The sequence below is a fragment of the Uloborus diversus genome, chromosome 2 (genome assembly GCF_026930045.1).
Source record: "Uloborus diversus isolate 005 chromosome 2, Udiv.v.3.1, whole genome shotgun sequence".
NCBI lineage: Eukaryota > Metazoa > Arthropoda > Arachnida > Araneae > Uloboridae > Uloborus > Uloborus diversus.
Genome location: NC_072732.1, coordinates 109,157,460 through 109,177,762, shown reverse-complemented (window position 1 = coordinate 109,177,762; position 20,303 = coordinate 109,157,460). Strand labels below are relative to the sequence as shown.

Genomic DNA, 20,303 nt, shown 5'->3' with positions numbered 1-20,303 from the left:
CACACACACATACACACAACTACCCACACATTCATGCCTACACACTGACACAAACACATATGCCTACACACACATACACATACCCCCCCCCCCCCCCACACACACATACACACATTCATATACACAACTACCCACACACTTATGCCAGCACACAGACAAACACACATGCCTACACACACATACACATACCCCTACACACAAACTCACATACCCCCACACACAAACACACACGCCTACATACACACACTTGTGATTGCGAAAAACATAATTTGAATTCAAGATGTCAAAATTCAAATTAATTTTTTTTTATTTTTATTTTTTTTTTTATGTGTGCATACCTAGTTACTGTCACTTACATTGCTGACAGAGAACAATGATCTTTTCATTAGTTTTGGAGGTTGAATAATCTTTCAAGAGAACACATTCGTAAGACAAAGGATCCTTATTGTCGGCCACTTTCGAAACTTGTGGGTGCGTTCCATATTCTCAGCATGAGCTCCTTCTCTCACATCAACAGCTATCCCTGGAAACTTGAGCCCATTCGATTCTACAACAAAATTCAGCCATTTTTCCACAAAATTTGTAAGAAGTAGATGTAACTGGGTAAACTTTTTCCAGGGGCGTAGCTAAGGGGGGGGTTTTGGGGACAAAACCCCCCCCGAAAAGTTAGTCTCAAAAAAAAAGAGAAAAAGAAGAGAGAAGAGAAAGAAAAAAAAAGAAGAAAAGGGAAAAATTCCAAGCGATTATTAATACATATATATATATTATATATGTATATACATATATATATATTATATATGTATATATATATATGTATATATGTATATATATATATATATGTATGTATATATATATATATATATATATATGTATATATATATATATATATATATATATATATATATATATATATATATATATATATATATATATATATATATATATTATATATTATATATATATATATATATATATAATATATATATATATATATATAAGAAGTAACCCCCCCCGAAAGTCGGGTCTAGCTACGCCACTGACTTTTTCTAAACTTGCTACAATTTTCAGTTTGTCTTCATCTTCCACATTTTAAAGATTAGATGTAGGTATGTATGCATGATTTTTTTAATTTTTCATCAGTCGGTAAAATTCGAATCTTATTCGATAAAATGAGAGATTAAGTAACCCAAAATTTAGTTTCGGTGCTCCCCTGTATATTACGTTTCCTAGACTAGACGAAATAGAGCCCTAAAATCGCTATATGGTAGTATTTTTTTCTCAACCGTTTGTAAGCATCGGCATTCCGACTAAACGCTCTCACAAACCAAAACTTATTTTTATTGCTGTTAAACAGCCGCTCTATTCCGGAAGTATGGAAGCTCAAACATCGTTCGTGAATGGTCAATTGGCAAACAAAATAAAGCGTATTTGCTGCTTCGACGCTTATGCATTGCAAATGAATGCAGCACCCGAGAGGGCGCTGGTATGTGCGAGCTCTTCAATAGAATTCTCGTTTTATCGAAGCTGAGAGAGAGAGAGAACGAAATCATGTTGCTTGGTGAGTAAAGGTTCTTTTAAAAGTTTCGGAGGGAAAGTCCCTCTTTTTTCAATTAGTCAATATTTCTACAAAGTGTAACGTGTACCTAATATAATCCTTTTCCCATTACGATGAATATTCAATCTTTGATTAATGTCAGATGCTAAAACTGTTTTTCCAATCAATTTTTAAAACTTGACTGTGTTAACATTTTTTCGAACTTAACATATTGTAGAAAATATTAGAAATTTTATTTTGATAGTATGTTTCTTTAAATTAAAGCTTAATGTTAGTCTCAATCATATTTGGAATGACAAATTTTTATTAAATGATATGAGACTTTTTTTTTTTTTAAATTACATATATATACGCATCTTATCTGCTAGGTTTTTTTTTTTTTTTTTTGAAAACGAGCGCTAATTTGTACATGAAAAATGCAATGAATCTGGCGTTTCTAGAACTTCTTATGCAGTCAATCTTTTACTGTTATTGTCTTTAATTAACGATCGACAGTGAAGTTATACTAGAAGTGTCGGTACTTATTTCTCCAGTGTTCATTTAAAAAGATTGGAATAAAATCTAATTAAATGTCCTTTCATTTTATTTATTTAATCCCCCCCCCCCCCCAAGAGTTGCTTATGAAACATTTGCCTTGTATAAGGGGAGGTGAGGCACGTTGGTCCGCTCATTAAAAAATTTAATGATTTGTTCTATTTTCTACAATAAGTTTCACTAAACACTTCTCAACACCACAGATTGTTTTGGAAGTGTTGAATTGATAAACATTTTTTATATTAATTTTTCAACGGAACCTCGTAAACGTGCCCCACGGGTGGGGTACGTCGGTCCGCCTGGTGGGGCACACTGGACCGCATAACTCAAACAACATTTGTTATAATTTTAGTGATAAATACTATTAAACTTTGTAACTACCTTATTCTCTGTTGTGTGTAGAGTGAAAAAAATTAAGTTTAAAGATAATATAACATATTAAATTGATTTTTTGATAAATCATCTTTATTTAAAAACAGCAATAAGTATTCACCAAGCACGCAATTATTTTTTTAAAAATCAAAAGAAAAATCGCAGAATACTGTTATAATTATTGAGATTTAAGAGCAAAAAAAAAGTTTTTAAAATATGTGGGGGTAGATTGGTTGGGTTCAACGTGCCCCACAAAGAGTAGACTAACCTACCCCACTTTCTTGGTCTGAAAAAGTGATGCCATAATTTTTTTCTTTTTGATAAAAAATGAAAAAATTGCCAATTATATCGCATTAAAGGAACTTACTTTAAGAAAGGAGTTCAATTCTTTTCCCGCAATCTTGATGAAAACCATTAAAAAGTTACAGTTTTCTGAAAATTACTCAGGACTACTTAAAAAACACTTTTTGGAATAAAATTTGTTCAACGTAACTGTACCATGTGATTTCATTGTAGGATTTGTAGGACCACAGGTGCTATTTGTTGGTCATAAAATAAAATTAAAAAAAAAAAATTTTAATAGTATTAAAATAATTGAGACCGGTTCAGCGCTGCCCCACCCCTTCCTAATGATCAGTTACCTCTGCTTTGAATGGTTCCGCTTGCATTCCACGCAGCCAAAATGTGTATTTATCGAATAATCATTGATAATTATATTATTAGGACTAATAAATGCTATTTTTGAAGAAAAAAAATTGTGACTATTTTAGAAACTTTTTCCATTATAGACTTCTAATGCAACTATTTTAGCAGTGAGTGGCAGCACTGCTGTTGAGTTACATGAACTAAAATGAGCGTATTTTATCATAATGAATTTATTTTCAAACGCGGCCACGTACTAAAAATATCGAGATGGGGTATGACATTTCGCAATGTTTTTTTTTCCACAAAAATTTGATTTTCCTCTACTTTACATTTTTATGTGCTATATGTACAGGATGGGGCTATTGCCCAACCCCCTACCCCCGGATTTTCGAAACATAATGTAATTATGTACTTTGTCTTTTTTCCCTGTAAAATGTCCTGAATTTCTAAGCCCCCCCCCCCCCTCGCCTCCAAAATGATGATCCTGTCATAGTGCTAAGTTTTGTAACTATATGACCAGCAACACGAACTTTTCGTCAAAATGCATGTGAAATGTTTTCAGTTCATTCAAATACTCAACGCTACTGATTCTTTTAATAAATTTGTCTGTAAAGAATCAAAAATGTGATAGACTTCGCATTTCACTTACATAGTATGAGACGTTTTTAATTTTTCCTCGTGCGTTGAAACAGTATCAAAACTAATTTTTTGAGGGATAACTTATCAGTAGATTTATAATTATATTCACTAAAGCAACGGTTCTCAACCTGTGGGTCCCGCACTCCTGAGGGAGAGGGGTAGAAGAATTTCCAGGGGGGCTGAGGGTATATGAGAGAAAATAAAAAGATTAGAAACAATGATATACTTTATTTTGTGATCACATGAAATTATTAAAACAACAGTAATTAAGGTTGCAAAAGTGACCAATGGGGCACGCCAACCTGCCCTTGATTTTAAATTGCCTAAAATAATTTGGGATCAATATAGTATTTATTTCTTTGCTTCTTGGATTTCATACGTTCTTTCGATAACATGTTCAAAACGAAGTTTTGTGCAAAGAGTGGCGAATTTTGTGTGCGAAAATATCTGTATTTTTACTTATTAACTAGCTTTTGCTATCCTAATTAGCTCCAGTTTCCTATTCTACTTGTACAGTCGAACTGGCTTATAACGAGCCCTGTTTTAACGATAACTCGGATTTGGCGAGGAAAAAAAAGATTTGGTTGGTACTATGTTAAGTCTATGTGAACATAACTCGCTTTTAACAAGCAAACCCCGCTTAAAGCGAGCAATATTTTTGTGATCCTTGAAATTCCCGTTGATTTCCTCCTCAGAAGGGATAATTTCACTTTTGGAAAAATTCCACTAACATTTTAAATTCAACCTAAAGTTACAGATAAGATATAATTCTTGAAAACAAGTGATGACACGGCCCTTTTTTTTTTTTTTTTGAAATTCGTAGAGTAGAGGAGCATTTAAAAACTATATATTTGTTGAAGGGAATGTTATCATTAACGAGATATACTTCCGAGGATATTGTAGCTCAAAGTGAAGCTAATGCAAATGAGAAAAACAAAAATAAATAAAGCGACCACGATAATGTGAAGAATTAGAAGTTGAATAGCTCTCGACATACATGACTTTTAACGTGCAGAAAAACTCCAAACTATTTGAAGCCACAGATGCAAATGAAGATGTTTTTCGGTTCACACGTTCCTTGAAAACAATAACAAGAAAGAGACAATAGGACAGTTCAAAGTAAATGGCAAACTTCTTTGGTACTGTATAAAAGCATAGAAATAACAAAGAAAGCATGTATAAATTTCATGATTTTTTTCACGAACCGATTTTTTACGATAACTCGGTTATAACGAGCAAATATCGCGGCCCCTTCGCGCTCTTTATAAGCAGGTTAGACTGCAATAAGAACGTACTGGGGGAGGGATGTGACCGCGTGTCAGTGCTCAAAGGGGGGCGCAGAGCCTGAAAGGTTGAGAGCCCCTGTGCTAAAGAATCATTTAAATTCGCATGCAAACACGCACTAAAAATACCTTAAATACGCACTACAATATTTTCCTTTTTTCAGTTCTCACATCTGAATTTAAAAAGATTGACCTTTCAATTTTTCATTTTGTTTTTATGTCGATAAATACTTATTAGCATGTATTCGTTCGTATTAACCATGCTACAAGCTAACTTTGTGTCAAATTTCGTGAAAACGGTCTAGGCGCTACGCGCGTCACAGAGATCCAGGCAGAGAGACTTCCAGCTTTATTGTTAGTAAAAATGAAAATATTTCAATTAATTCGTTTTTTATGATACAGAAGAGCTTGGTTTGACGTGATATGAAGTAGATTTAAATAAATAAATAAATAAATAAATACGGTGGTGCTAAAAGGTGGCAACAAAACAAGGCGTTAATTTTATTTACGAAAATGAATACGATTCATCTGTAATTTTCTATTTTATTCTGGAGCTCAATCATTTAGAACCTCTTAATTTGGTTCCGGTCAGCATCGGATTCGGGTTTTCTATGAACAATTCTCATCGCTCTCCTAAAGGGCCGTTGAAAGTTATTCTAATGCAGAAAACTCCAAGCTCCCGAATGAGATAAAATTTTAAAATATGCATGCAATATTTCACCCTATGTTATAAAATTTTGGGGGAAATGAGTTTAAAATTGGAAAAAAAATGAATTTAAAAAAAAACTCTTTGAGGTACACACCAAATGCTACAAACTACTTTGGTGCCAAGTTTCACGAAAATCGGCCGAACGGTCTTGGCCCTATACGTGTCACAGACAGCCATTCACCCATCCCAATCTTACCGCTTTATTGTTAGCAAAAATTAAAGGGAGCTGAATCAGATGGTACGGATATTTAATTTTGCACAACTCCCGCATTTTCAAGACAAATACGGTTGAAAGTTTACATAAACGATACGTTAATGTACCGTGCCGTTCCCTATGGTGTTTTTGCCACTCTTTCAAGCAGGGCCGTCCCGAGGGGGGGGGGAGCCCCGGCGCCACGAAATGTCCCCGGGCGCCACGAAAAATTGCCCCGGGCGCCACGAAATGAGGGGGCGCCGCAAGGCGCCCCTCTTTTCAGCGGAACAGAAGGACCTCGTTTTGACAGGCACTATACGATGAGAGGCGCCCCTCATCGTATAAAATGCCCTGATTGTACAAAATTAGTTGCGCCTTGCGGCGCCCCTTCATTTCGTGTATCATAGGTACACAGTCATAGACACACAAAATGGAAAATCATTGCAATGCTTCTCTATTTTTTTCTACGACACGAAAATATTCCTCACTCCAAGTCTCCAAAACATTAGCTTCTTTTGTATCATTGAAGCACGTACAGAGTGAGACTGTAACTGTTTTCTGAGAGTATAACTGTTTAAAATCAAACAAAAGGCACTTTTCCTTTGTTTAGCTCTCACCAAATTTGCTTGAATTCTGTCCCTGCATGCAGTGACGGAAACAGGAAAAAGTTTTAAGGGGGCACATCGGAAAAAAAAAAAACAGAAATATTTTTTTTTTTTTTTTTTTTGTGATTAGATGGGGAAAAAAGGTCAAAAAGTGTCCGGTCAAATTTTTGAAACTTCTAGTTTTAAAAACGCAATTTTAGCCTTAAAAACGCGATTATGGGCCATTTTTATTGAACTTAGGGTAATGGAGGAAGCTCAGACACTGTTTCCGATCGATTTTTTTTTTTTTTTTTTGAATAGATTGAAATTAATTCCTTCTCCCCCTGTAAGTTTTCGAAATTAAAGTTTCAAAAACACAACTTTCGACAAACTTTGAAGATTTTATGGAAAGGAGGATCTGAAGTATTTCCCATGAAACTTGTTCAAAATTATGGTTCAAAAAATTTAAGCAATGGTTTACATTCAAGCTATTCCACTTGAATTTTTTTGTAAGTGTCGTTTGAAAACTCCATTGCTTGTGATATTAAAGAAAGGCGGCATGGGGACCCTTGCACGAATATTTTCTTAAACTTAAGTCTTAAAACGCAATTCGTTAGGCCATATTTTCTAACATTAGGGCCAGTGATTTTTCGAAATTAGAACTCTAAAAACATAATTCTGAGCGATTTTCGAAGTTTTTGAGTATTTGAGAGCTTCTTTCTAAAACTTGGAAATATTTGATACAAAAGAATAACATCTCTGTTTATAACATATATGAAAGCTGGTATTAAGTTCGCACAAGTAAAACCAAAAATACTCTTGAAAAGAATCATTGGATGAGTCCAGATCGAAATTTAATTTTGATGTAATTTACTTCGATAATTACAGTTTCTATTTATTATCAGCAAATTATTTATTCTTGTTCTTAGTTTTATCAATATGAATAACCAATTCAATTTTAATTGTTTGTTTTTTACTCGCTAAAGATTTGGATTTTTAACATTTCCATTTTTCGAAAAGTTTTTGAGGCATTAATGTTTTACAAATATTAGAAACAGATTCATTGCTTGTGTTTTAATTTGAAAAATGCATAGCCCTCTGATTGGTCTGTTCATTGGTATGTAAAAAATTCAAGCATGTATTGTGCACAGATGCTATAACTAACTCGATTTTTCTGTGTGTATGGGGGGGGCGCCAGGAAACTTTCGCCCCTTCGCCATCAGCTCTTTGGACGGCCCTGCTTTCAAGTAGGAAAATTAAATATTACATTCAGGTGAAAGGCAGGTAAGAAGTTTGTAGTTACCGTGTTCAGTGAAAATGCTCCAAAACTACATTTCATTCAATATTTATTTAGAGAAGTAACATAACAGGATTGAGTTTATAATTACTTTTTTTTTCTATTACAGGTTTACTTTTCCGAAAATCTTCCTTTAACCTTCTGCTGGTGTTATGTAAGTACCAAAACATAATGCATTCAGGGACGGATACAAGGGGAGTTTCATGGGGGGTCATGACCCCTCCCAAACCATGGACAGTATTTTTGTCAAATGTAAGAAATTCTGTCGCAACTTGAGCGAAAGAAATGAAACTCGTTTTTCAAAAACCGACGGAACCGTCAAGCTTTAGAAAAAGATTTAAATAGTTTTTTTTTTTTTTTTTTTTCAATTGAAATTGATCGATAAATTTGAAAATCAATTTCAACTCAAATTTAATTTTCAGTCATTAAACGGACATACTTTGTAACTCACATTTTGTTGAATGTGAAACAGACTTCACAACAGAATTGAGGAAAGAAAATAAAATTATCACTGGTTGAAGATAATTATTTGCAAACTTCCGTTAAAAGTTAAATTCGGCTAACAACACTTCTTTTAAACATAATTTTTGGCTAAAAATTATGAATTAATCGAAATATTATGTAAATGTGTTAATTATTATAATGCATAGAAATATTGTCTGATTTAAATAAATCACTGCACTTCTGATCTATTCAAAATTTCTTTTAGGATTACTTCATAATTTTGATTTTGTGTATCATTTTCGGTCGCAAAACGTTTACGAAGTAGTACTGGTGTTTAAAGATTATTATTTTTTTCCTTTTTAGCTACTTTTAATTTTGCTGTTAATTTTATTTTGTTAATGTTTAATAATGTACCAAATCTAACTCTTCCGTACTTTCTTTTATAGCATTTCTAAATAAACTCTCACTGTGTCTTACAACTTGTAATATCATAACCTGCAACCGACGGGTGGAAAACCTCTTGTCACACACTAGAGAAGATGGAACCGAGACGCTGAGCAGGTAGAGGAATTTAGCATGACGTCATATTGTTGGCAGTTGGCACATTTTTATGAAAGCTTAACCTGAAGCTTAAAATTCCTAGATTGAAATAGTTTAATAAGTTCTCATAACAAATGTAACGACACGCTCTCTTAAATGCTTTGAGATCGAAGCTGATTTCGAGACTGCAACAAAATAAGTTTTGCCACCGTTGTTGCCTTACAAATATGAACTTTGGATCAATAACAACCAATGTCAGATTTTGAACAAGTCCACGAAACTTTTTTTTTTTACGTTGTGAGTAACTTCCTAATGTTGAGTTATATTAATCACATTAATCTACGTCCGATAATCTTTGTTTCTTTCAACAATCAGGATTCTTATTTGGAGCTAAAACGGTGTCCCCCCATTTTTGCCGACACGAAATATCCTTCCCCCTTGTTTTTCAGTTTTAATCATACCTTTTGATATATTTAGGGGAGGGGGGATTTTAATGTTGGCGAAACTGGGGATATACCGCCATAACAACCAATATCTCTTGTAACTGCAGTATAGTTAAAATAATTAAAAATTATTTGCGTATTCCCAACGTAGCATGTGATAATTGGAGACTCTTGAAGTGTTCAAATTTTCGCTGATCTCGAATGTGTAACAATCTTGGGGCTAAATGCTGCTTTCTTCCTATATCTGCTATAATGAAGTAGTGTTTTGCTTCTTGATTGTGTACTTTTTACTTCCTTTTACAATAAAAAAATTATTAAATAAAAAAAAAACCCGACTGCGTAAAACCAAAAAAACTAAAAAGAAAAATGTATAAATCCAATAGTTTAGAATGTTATTAAGTACTACTGAAAAACTACACCGTTGAAATAGTTTTATAACCGTATACACAAATAAAACAAACATAAGTTCAAAAGCAGAATAGAAGGATCAACAGTCGGGGCCCATTCCTTTATGATTCAAGGAACCCCGTAAAATTTGAATGGGCCCCGACTGTTGATACTTCTATTCCCCTTTTGAATTTATGATTTGTCTTATCTGTGTACGGTTATAAAACTATTTCAACGGTGTAGTTATTCAGTAGTACTTAATAACATTCTAAACTACTGGATTTATACATTTTTCTTTTTAGTTTTTTTTTGGTTTTACGCAGTTGGGTTTTTTGTTTTTATTTAATAATTTTTTATTTTACACTTTTTACTTAACTTTCATTGACTGAGTTATTATGATTATAAGACGGTACATTTTGCAACCTTGTCATTTCATTGGGAGAGTTTGTTTGTATCGTGAGGTTTTTAGTAATTTGCGGTGGTCTAAACTACTGATAATTAGTCCCTCTAGGAACCTAACTCGACTTAAAGCTACATGGGCTTGACCTTCGGCAAAAATGCGCGAACTTAAGTCAACTACAGCACAGCTATATAAACAGCCTGTATAACTCATGATGACGCGAAATCGGAAATGTCGTCAGTCAAGTCTTTCTCGCAAAACTAAAAAAGTCTCTCAAGAAAGTACAGGTCGCGAAACTCAGTCCCTTAAATCAAGGCAAAAACAAATGCAACATGTTAGAAATGAAAATCGAATTAGTAGACTCTTTCTTTTGGTGCTTATTGCACGGGTTTATTTTGATGAGGACTACAATCTGAGTGTCTTGCCTTCGTTACGCATAATATATTTTTTATTACAGTACAGAATACATATAAAGAACACATGGAAGAATTTACATCAGAAAGAGGGGAAAGTACATTTAGAGCGAGGGTGTCTTGACCAACCGCCTCAAGTGGGAGAAGCAATCGCTTAGACCACTCGGCCAATGAGACCCCAATTAGTAGACTTAGTAAACAAAAAATTTCAGGCGTGCGAAACTATTAGTGTCGCACGCTACCTGCGTGCGACACAGTGTGCAATACCCAACGTGCGCCGATCCCAAACTGACAAAAAATATGGCAACTGGTTGTTGATATGGTGAATTTTGATTACTGTCAAGTGTTTAGTGACACTCCCAAGGTTAAGACAAATCGATTGACGTAAGAATTACCAAAATTGGCCGAGGCGTTTAGCCTGCAGAACGCCACATAAGAACAAACATACATACATAGACTTATAAACACATTACCCATCTTTGCGTGGCGTACGCAGAGTCGGGTAAAAATTCAGGCAGCGAAAACTACCTGCATTTGTCGCACGCAGGTTACGTGCGGCACAGTATGTGACACCCAGCGTGCGCCGATCCCAAACTGACAAAATGGCAAATGGTTTTTGAAATGGTACTTTTGATTACTGTCATGTGTTTAGTGACACTCCCAAGGTTGAGACAAATCGATTGACGTAAGAATTACCAAAATTGGCTAAGGCCTGTAGAACGCCACATAGAAACGGACATACATACATAGACTGATAAACACATTACCCTCCTTTGCGTCGCGCACGCGCTAAAAAAGGAAGTATTGTATTCGCGAAAACTTTTTCACTCAAAAATCGACCTTAACTTCCATTTTGCTCACCCCCGAATGAATGTTGGTTTTTTTTTTTTTTTTTTTTTTTTGAGGTTTTTTTTTTTTTTTTTCCCCCGACCCGACCACACGGTCATACATACCTAAGAACGTATAGACGCCCGAAATAATCATTTTGACGATTCCCGAGTTAATAACAGCGACTTTTCTCGTGACGTCTGTATGTACGTATGTATGTCGCATAACTGAAGAACGGTATGTCCTAAAAAGTTGAAATTTGGTACGTAGACTCCTAGTGGGAGTCTAGTTGTGCAGCTCTCCTTTAGGTTGCATTCGGATGTTTCTAAAGGGGTCTTTTGCACTTTTTTGAGGGGAAAATCATTGTTAATTTCGATGAAAACTCAAGTGGTGATATAATTTGGCGGACACTTGAATTTATATTGCCAGTCTGTTGGTCGCCAAGTTTTGTCGCCAACTTAGCGACAAATTTGGCGGGTTTTTTTTTTAGATCTGGTTTCAATTTGTCTACTGTTGCTGATATTTAGAGAGTTTACTATTGAATCACATTAAAATTGCAATAATGGGGAAATAATAGGAAAATAATGGGCCGATGTTTCCTGCAAGTTAGCATCGGCAGCCGATGCCGATGGCTAAATTGTTGAACCATCGGCGCCGATGTGATGCACACATCAGCTCGTTGACTATGGATTTACGTAGAGTTAATAAGAAATCACACTAAAGAAGCAAAACACGATATCAGACATAGGAAAAAAGCGGCGTTTAGCCCTTAAGATGGCGGACGTGTCATTGCCTTTAGACTACGATTCAGGGCTTTAGTTGCTCCAAAGTACAAAAATTTCTTGACTTTCACTCCAACTGCAACAATTTTTTTGTTCCCATTCATTGTCACACTGCAATCAACCAATCATGGTTGTTTGGAATCCAACTGCGTGAACATACTTTTGACAACCTATGAGGTAGCGGTTGGGCATTATTGATGCCGTAGTTAATAAACGCTACGAAAAATAAGGTGCCATTTTCTCGAGAGTTTGGACTTCATTCTTTATTTTCCTTTCTTTTTTGAAAACTTTAAAAATCTATTAAAATAATGAATTTTAAAAACTGAAACTTAAATTTTAAACTTTAAAATTTTGTTCGTGTCTACAAAATTTTGTTTTCAAAATTATTTCTAGATTTTAATTTTTGAAATTTGACACTAAAAAATTTTATTTTAAAATTATTTTTACTTTGACTGCAAAAAAAAAATAATAAGAATGTTTCTTCAAATTATACTACTTACGAAAAAACAGGGGTTCCACGAAAAAAGTGGTTATTTAAAAGAGATCCACTCAGAAAAAAAATTAAGAAACGCTGATTTAAACAGAAACAATGACTATTTTCGAAAATTCTTATCTGTTTTTGCCCTTGACAACGGGTTATAAGTAGTCTTGCCACATTTCTGAAGTTTTAAACGGGGACACCGGAATGCCCCTCCCCCCTCGTCGCAAATATTCAAAAGAGTACACACCCCTGGCTGGTTTTCAGAGTGTTTTATAGTTCAATCCCAAGGTTATGAATAAATGCTTACAAATTATGAACTTAAACCAGGGGCAATAATAAATGACCTTAGCAGAAAATTTAAACATTTTGTTTTCAACAGGTAAATATTTTTAAGTTACTTAAGTAAGAAAAAAAAACTTTGAATGAGGAACACACACACACAAATTTGAGCAATATGTACATGTACTTTTCATTGACTAGGACTTCTTTTAGAAAGTCTTTTTTGGTTTTAATCTTGTAAAAATCCTCACAAAGCTGATCCAATATTTATTTTACTAGTCAATGTTACAAATGACAAAGTAGTTATCCTAAATAATCCTTCACAGTTAATTATTTGAAAATTTTTTTTGGTCATCTGTAATCAAATTTATCTTTTATCGGGACGTGAAGTAATCCGGCCAGGACACCGGGATTTTGTCTGAAAACCGGTACTGTCTTGGTCAAACCGGAACGTCTGCCAAGCCTAGTTGTAAGTGGAATGATTTTCAAATCCAGAAACCTTCTATAATATATACGCAATCAGACATATGCATCTTTCGTATGCCAAATGGCTAGCTCCTGTTGTAAAACCAGCAAAATTCCAATATTTTTCCATAAATATATTATATGCATGAAAATGAAAGAGTTTTTCATTCTTTTTAAAATTTAATGTGTGAGATTTTCATTGGTATAACACTTGTATTCTCCAAACGTTAAATATTATCTCAAAACTGAAAATGCAAAAATGAAAATGTTTAAAATTTTTAAATACTCGTATAATTTATTTTTCAGGCATATTAAGGATTTTTTGAAGTGTGTTGGTGAATGTTACCATGCACTTTTTCCAAACTTTATTCCTAAATTCGAGGACAGTCTCAACATGTCAGAAAAAATATTCAGCAGTGATCCTATATTTTGTAAGTACGTGGCAAAAATATAAGTTTTCTATGTTGTGGTTTTTAAATTAGAAATTTTCTTTAAGTCGACTAGAGGGCTGCCATCCCCTAATCGCTGAGGTCATGCACTTTTGCCAATTGCATAGAACATTGAAAGGAAAAATTTGCGGCAGAAGTGTTATTTTAACTTTCTCTGTGCCAAAACGAACATTTTGAATTTTTTTTAACTATATTCAATGGTAGCAATATTAAACAGAGGCGCCCCGTTGGGAAATCACGAGAGGGCACTGTGAACCCCCTAAAAATATCTTGATTCGGCAAAATTTGGAGTTTCATTAGGTAAAATTATCATTATTGGGCAAAATTTGGAGTTCCATTCGGCAAAAATTATCATTCAGCAAAATGTGGAATTCCATTCAGCAAGTTGAGAATTTCCGCCCTGATAAAAACTTAAGTTCGGGGCGCCTCTAACAGTAAACAAAGTAAATCATGCACAATTTAGCAAATTGATTTACGTTGTTCACTATTGTTACTCTGTTGCAGAAATTGATTCATTTAATACTCAATTGGTTTTTAACGATGGAGGGAAAAAAGTTATATTCTCTGATTGTTTGTACGTTGTTTTTCACGTAATTGCAGCAAATGTGTCAATTGTTGCTCAAAGGTAAAATCTAGCAGCTCAATCAAAAAGGAAAACCAAGCTCAGTTAACTTTAGAAAAAACTTCAAGAAGAAAAACTTTTAATATATTGCAAACAAATATCCGACACCTAATTAAGATACGCTGTAGGACTCTTAGTTTGGCATTCCAAAATCCGTAAAGATCGGAAAATTTGCGATTTTCAGCGACAATTTTCACTTTGTTTTAAAGTTAAAAATAAATCCAGAGGGTGAAAATTCAGAAAGTTCAAAGAAAAATCGGGAACGTTTTACCTCTTTTATGCAGAAATAAGGCGATTGAAATAAAATAAACATGTTTCAGAAAATTATCGGATAATTTTTGTACTCGTAAGTAAAAAGGTTTCGTTTTTGCGATCGCCATGTTTTCTCTGACTATGGGTCAGATACGCAAATAAGTTAATGTTAGGAAGCAAGCTATAACAGTGCTGTGATAAAGTTATGGCAAAGGAATGAAAAAAAAAGTCTTTGAGGTCAGTTAAATCATCAAAAAATAAACAGATACAAAATCTTGCATTCCTTGTGACAATACCCGTTCTTAAAGTTGCGTTTTTTAAAAATACAACAAGGGACTAGAACACTTCAGGACTCGTCTGTATTTTAACTATATAGTCCAACCCCATCAATCCGAACTTAAGGGGGGGGGGAACCAGTTAAGACGGGTCAAAAAATCCTTTTTTTTAAATATAAAATTTTAGAACTATTCAAGAATACGTTGTCAAAATTTAATTTAAAAGTCCGTTTAGTTCCAATGCTATGAGCACTTAAAAAACTGAAGATTGGAAAATGTTCACAGAAGTTTTTTTTTTTTTTTTTTTTTTTTCAATCACGTTTTTCTCGAAACGACTTTTTTTCAATTGGTGTGCATTCTAGCGCAAAATGTTATGGGCCAATGGTTCTGAAATTTTGTGTGAATATTCTTTATACAATTACACTCTATATTAACCTAATTCTTTGATATTATTATTAAAAATATTTTTAATGCGAAAAATGGTAGAAAAACGTGAATTTTGTGATCAAACACCTCAGTAGCATGAAATATTTTATTTTTTTAGCCAGAATTCTGAGCAAATATGTTGTTAACCATAGAAAAAATTGTAATGGTTACAGATAAAAATTGTGACTTCAGGAATGCACAATAGCAACAAGCTCTGATGGCAACCATCCATGGACATCAGCTTCTAACTCTTCTATTTCTGGCAGAAATGACTTGAAAAAATTACAAAGTGTATCTCAAAATATGAACAACATATCCTTTAAGTTTGAACAAATTCTGATTATTCCTTCAGTGTTGAAAAAATTCACGAAAAACACTAAAACTTCTGCCTCCTAAACTGGTTTCCCCCCCCTTAAGAGGATCCAAATAGCCCGAATAAATGAAAGTACGGATTTAACAAAACAGCCTATAAATTGAGCCAATGTACATAAACAAAACACTGTGCACTTTTAAAATTCAAGAGAACGAAATATAAAATTGCATAAGAGAAAATTGCAAAAATACAAAATACGGCCTTCAGAAATATTACCTTGTTGCGCCTAACTCGGTTTTTTATTTATACAGTATGTACATCTGAAAGCTGCCTGGATTATGCGAAGTCCGGTTAAGTAGGGTCCGGATTAAGTAGGATTTACTGTATTTAGAAAGTATACTTATTTTATCTTTAAACTTTTTGACCAGACTCCGATCAAAGTCCAGATTTTCCCTTCTTGACTTCTTTGGAAAAAAAGTTCTAACTTCTTTATCATTCACAAGATGAAGTTTCCCAGCTCTGTTGCATTCGAAAGGAATTAAATTTCATTGACATTCGTTATCAGACGAAGCACTCTCGGTTTTTCATATCATCTTCTACCTTGGGAGGTAAAAGCACTAAGTCACAAAAACAAATTTATCCAGGAGATGAGTTTTAAACGGTTTTCTTTTGTTACTAGAAAGTCGCCCGTCAAGGTATGACGAGTGAAAATTGCTTCTACTCTTTTACGTTTGAACGAAACCATTGACAGTTTGATGATATTTTGATAGTTGAAATTTTAACCCTAACTCCAGTGGATTAACCCTAAACTCCGGTAAGTAGCGTTAATTTTATCTTTTTCGTTTCTTCATTCCCCTGAAATCACGGTTTTACCAATAAAACAGTTCAGTTACCGGATCGAGTTCAGCTTTGTCACAATAAAGCCTTTCCATGCGCGTTAAACATTACCAAAACATATTATCAGATTATCATGCCGTGGCGCGAGTTTAATTGTTGAAACTCGCGAGTTACTCGATCATTGGCTATTATTTATATGAGGATGATTTGTATTACTGATAGAGAGCGAGAGAGTCATTTATGGGGTTATAAAATACAAAATTCTTTATCAAAACCTTAGTGCTTTACAATACTGAATAGAGTATAAAAAGTTGAGTAAGATGGTGCTTAAATCTCGATTTTGAAAATGATGAAAATAGTGCCCTTTACAGTCCAGGTACAGATATGCACTAGCCGTGAGAACGCATGAATCGGGCAATAAACTCCGAAATGAATTTTGTAGAGTTACAGTACATTGTAACAGTCATCCATGGACATTCCGGGGAAAAAAAAAAAAAAAAAAAAACTCCAACTTTTTCAGCTCAGTTTATATTGAAAAATTTCATACATTCAGCGATTTATCAATGTAAGCCGTAGAGCGACTTTCCTGTGACGAACCAATAAGACAAAATTCTGAAACTCTTTACTGGTTCATATCTCACTCTTCGGGGTCCCCCGTACCTACTGCTACTTATGGTTTAACCGGTTGGATTGGGCCTTGAAGACAGATCTATTTTTTTTATCCAGACTAGAAGCTAAGCAATATCCCTGGTCCAGCACCCCCAGAAGTAATGATTTACCTGGAGGATTTTGTGACCGCGAAATATTTAATGTGTCCCTGTCACCCTTGACAAGCCCGGAGGATCTTCTATCGGCTGGCATCGAATCTGAGGACCCTTCGGTCCTCGATTCTCTACTGTAGGGTTAGTACCGTAAAAAATATTTTTTAAGTATATAGAAGTATGTAAAAGACTTATAAAATAAGCTTCATCGCGGATAACGTTACCAACACCGCAGTTTTCATACACTGGTCTTGAATTAATCAGACTGCAAGTTTTTTCTAGTGTTAAAGACAAAAAGTGGCAATGTAACACTGTTCGTGGCGGTTATAGACGAAGCAATAATTTCAGTCCGTTTCCACGACAAAAACTCATGCTGCCATCTAGTGGTAGAACAACAAGTTTACTTCTAATTTATTATAGTTGATTGCAAAATAGCACTGCCGCAACCCCCGCGGCACGGGGAGGTGCAAGAGGTATTGGGGCACACGCTCTAAAAATATAACACTTCGTTAAAATTAAAAAAAAAAATCTTATGGTGGGTGGCATCACTTATAAATCTTGCGAGGGGGGGGGGGGACCCACCGAAGTCTATGTACGCTACTGATCATTGTGATAAATAAGTTTCAAATAATGAAGTTTTTGAGCAATGTAAAATTACTCAACAGTGTGTTTTTTGATTCACATTTTTTAAACCTTTAATTGCAGATTTAAACTATAATTGGGAATGCGTTGCTCAGAACTCTGTGTCTCTGATAACATGCCTTGCTGTAACACAAAGCATGAAAACATCCACTCTCAACGATAAAGCATCTCGTCTGTTGGCGTGCAAGTATGTGCTTACTAAATTCGTTTGAATTAAAAACACAAAAGTTGAAAACTCGATTTTGCTCGCAAATTTCATTTCAATTATCAAAGCTGTCATTTTGCATCGCAGAAGTGAAAGTGACACAAGTCAGTAAAACAGCGAGAAAATCCAAAGTTTTACACAGTAGGGTAACGGCAACAGTAACAGACAATCGAGTCGTTATTTTGGATTTAAATAATAAGAATTTTAGGCGAGTAAAACTGATGTTGCTGCTACGCGTGGATACGGTGCAACCATCTAATGTTGCTCACACACCACATTGTAATACACAACCAGCTCAGTTAGTTCCAGCCGAGGACTGCAGTTTCGTGCTTACTAGGACTCATCAGCCCGGCTTAGGAAGCGACTGAGTTGGGGGTGGAAAATCTCTTAAGGAAGCCAAGAGTGCCAAACAAACTGGTAGCCAATACAGAATTAGCACTGACCAGACGAGTGACCGAAGCACTGGTTCGGTACTGCTCGAATATTGAAGGCAAGGCAAAGTGATTTCAGAGTAAATTACCGTCCTATAGCCAGGGCTAAGGCAGAAATGCATGAAATACACCGCCAGCTCAGTCAATTCCAGCCGAGGACTGCAGTTTCGTGCTTATTAGCACTCATCAGCCCGGCTTAGCTCAGCCGTGCTTATAAGCACTCATCTGAGCTGATGAGTACTAATAAGCACGAAACTGCTGTCCTCTGCTGAAATGACTGAGCTGGCGGTGTATTTCATGTATTTCTGCCTTAGCCCTGGCTATTAGGCAGTAATTTACTAAAATCATCTAGTGTTATTTGGAGTGAATTTTATGAACCAGTTAGTATTTACAAGGCAGTGGTGGAAGGTTCTGAACAGTCACCACGAGGTCTGCCGGTGTGTCATGTTCATTTGAATTTAATAAAATTTTAGATTTAAAAAAAAAGGGTTTTTTTGCACATTTTCAAGGGAAAAGGGGAATTCTGTTCACACATTATATTCATCATTTCCTTACCCCATCGGCTACTGGGTATCATCAGAATTGTCGTTGTCTGTTACTGGGGGGTCGGACCTTTTTTCGAAATTGAGTAAATAAGAACAGAATTAACTCATTCAGAGGATCCAGAAGCAGCTAAATGTTATATGAGACGTAATTGCATGAGAAAAAAATAGTTTTAAAAGTCTAAATTCATTAAAGGGCTCAGAAAATTGAATTAACCTGAGAGCGATGTCTTAAGCAAGTCTGTTACTGGTGCCGTTACCCTAGTAGTTTTTTAAGTGTTTTAGTCTAATACAGTGGACTCTCTCTATCTAAACACTCTGTAATGCGAACACCCAGACATTCTGAACAAATTTTGTTGGTCCCGGGAGCATATATGCGTTGATTCCGTCTCCCTCTATAATGAACACTCCCATAATCTGATGATTTTTGTTCGATCCCTTGAGTGTTCAGAATAGAGAGTCTACTGTTTTACAATACGCGCAAAAAATTATGACGTGATGTTTATTGGATAGTTTTTGTTGTCTAAATTATCAATGCATACTAGTGTACTCATAAGTTCGAAATTCTTCCTTTAAATTATGAAATTTTAAAGATGTGTCACTATTGATTATCTCATTTTACGCCACCACATACTACCAATTACGTATGCTAACTTCGTGCGAGTTTTGTGGCAAGAAAGAGCTTTAAATTTCGATTTTAAATCAATAGTTTACGTTTCCCTAAAATTTGGAATCTTGTCACTTTCGTTGCCGGGGTACAAAATGTTGTATCCCTCCAACTGCTATGAATGTCTGTAACTGCTATTTAAGTTAGTAAAATTGCAATTGAATAATTGTTTCGAGAAAATAATATTAATAATATAATTGTTTATATAATAATTGTTTCATATAATTCAGAAATACCAACACTCAACTTATTTGAAATTTTATATATATCTGTAAAAGATTTTTTTTAATGTGTCGATCGTGCAGAGGGGCGAATACAAGGAGAAGGTCATGCCCCCCCCCCCCTCCTACAAACCGTCGACGATATTATCCATACAATTTTTACATATTTTATGAATAAAATGTAAAAGATTGAAGTGATCACTTCATTGCATTTCAACTATTTGTAAAAACAAATATTTGAAATATTACTTCCTTTCATTGCTTATGAAATTAAGTAGTAATGTTTATGCCCCACTTAGTTCATTATTTCTGATCTATTTAGTGTTTTTCATTAACGCCTAAGGAGTTTCAGAAATTTTTCATATCCAAAACACTATAATTTTATCA

The 20,303-nt window shown here is 34.7% G+C and overlaps 1 protein-coding gene across 1 annotated transcript in view; it reads left to right on the top strand.

Moving 5' to 3' along the window:
- Window positions 1-1,495: 1,495 nt before the first annotated feature.
- The window catches only part of LOC129217229 (uncharacterized), a 30,745-nt gene continuing 11,937 nt past the window's right edge, over window positions 1,496-20,303 (top strand). Inside the window, exons 1-5 of the mRNA XM_054851502.1 lie at window positions 1,496-1,558; window positions 7,921-7,965; window positions 8,702-8,816; window positions 13,580-13,704; window positions 17,914-18,037. Coding sequence (XP_054707477.1) covers window positions 1,549-1,558; window positions 7,921-7,965; window positions 8,702-8,816; window positions 13,580-13,704; window positions 17,914-18,037 — 419 coding nt within the window. The 5' untranslated portion in view covers window positions 1,496-1,548. The remainder of the gene's footprint in view (window positions 1,559-7,920; window positions 7,966-8,701; window positions 8,817-13,579; window positions 13,705-17,913; window positions 18,038-20,303) is intronic.